The sequence below is a fragment of the Arachis ipaensis genome, chromosome B09 (assembly GCF_000816755.2).
Source record: "Arachis ipaensis cultivar K30076 chromosome B09, Araip1.1, whole genome shotgun sequence".
NCBI classification, from domain to species: Eukaryota; Viridiplantae; Streptophyta; class Magnoliopsida; order Fabales; family Fabaceae; genus Arachis; species Arachis ipaensis.
In genome coordinates, this window is record NC_029793.2 from 138,838,724 (window position 1) to 138,839,646 (window position 923).

The 923-nt window shown below is 43.3% G+C and overlaps 1 protein-coding gene across 1 annotated transcript; it reads left to right on the top strand.

The window, feature by feature from the left end:
* LOC107618664 (TATA-binding protein-associated factor 2N) lies at window positions 1–903 on the top strand (the record flags this gene model as incomplete). The annotated part of the gene is given in 2 exon segments (XM_016320787.1): window positions 1–441; window positions 524–903. Coding segments are annotated over 2 exon segments (627 nt in total), but the record flags the coding sequence as incomplete, so codon positions are not given.

Genomic DNA, 923 nt, shown 5'->3' on the forward strand with positions numbered 1-923 from the left:
GACGATGAAGACAGACCCATAGACACTGACTCTGGCTACAACAAGTCATCATCATACTCCACCGAGGAAACTGGTGGTTACGGTGGCTCTGGCGGTGGCTATAACAAGCCATCATCGTACGATGATAATCCTTCCGGTGGTTACGGCGGCGGTGGTGACTACAACAAGTCATCATCCTACGGTGAGTCTGGTGGCTATGGCGATCAAGGTGGTTACGATAAGCCTTCTGGCGGTGGTGGCTATGGTGAATCTGGCGGTTACAACAAGACAGCTTACTCCACTGATGAACCTTCTTCCGGTGGCTATGGCGGTGGCTATGGGCGTGATGACGGTGATCGAAGAAATGAAGATGAGGTTGACTACAAGAAAGAAGAGAAGCACCACAAGAAGCTTGAGCATCTCGGTGAGTTTGGTGCTGCAGCTGCTGGTGCCTATGCCTTGGTAAGTAATTTTCATTTTCTTAAGTAATTAATTAGTTTTTGTTTGCATGAATTAATTAATTTTGAAAATTGGACATGAACAGTATGAGAAGCACGAGGCAAAGAAAGATCCAGAGCATGCTCACAGGCACAAGATAGAAGAGGAGGTAGCAGCGGCAGCTGCAGTGGGATCTGGAGGTTTTGCCTTCCATGAGCATCATGAGAAGAAGGAAGCTAAAGAGGAAGATGAAGAAGCTCATGGCAAGAAGAAGCACCACCTCTTTGGCTGATGCCTCTATCTGTATACATACATATACGTATACATACGTACAACAATAATATTATTGAATTATTGTGCTTTTCGATTTTATGTATCTTTCGTATAATTTATCTTTCCAGCTTACTACTACTGTGTGTGGTTTGTATCTACTTATTGGGAGAATGTTATTGCTTTATTTGCTTCCAATATATGCTTGTATATGTACTCTGTTGATTACCGATATT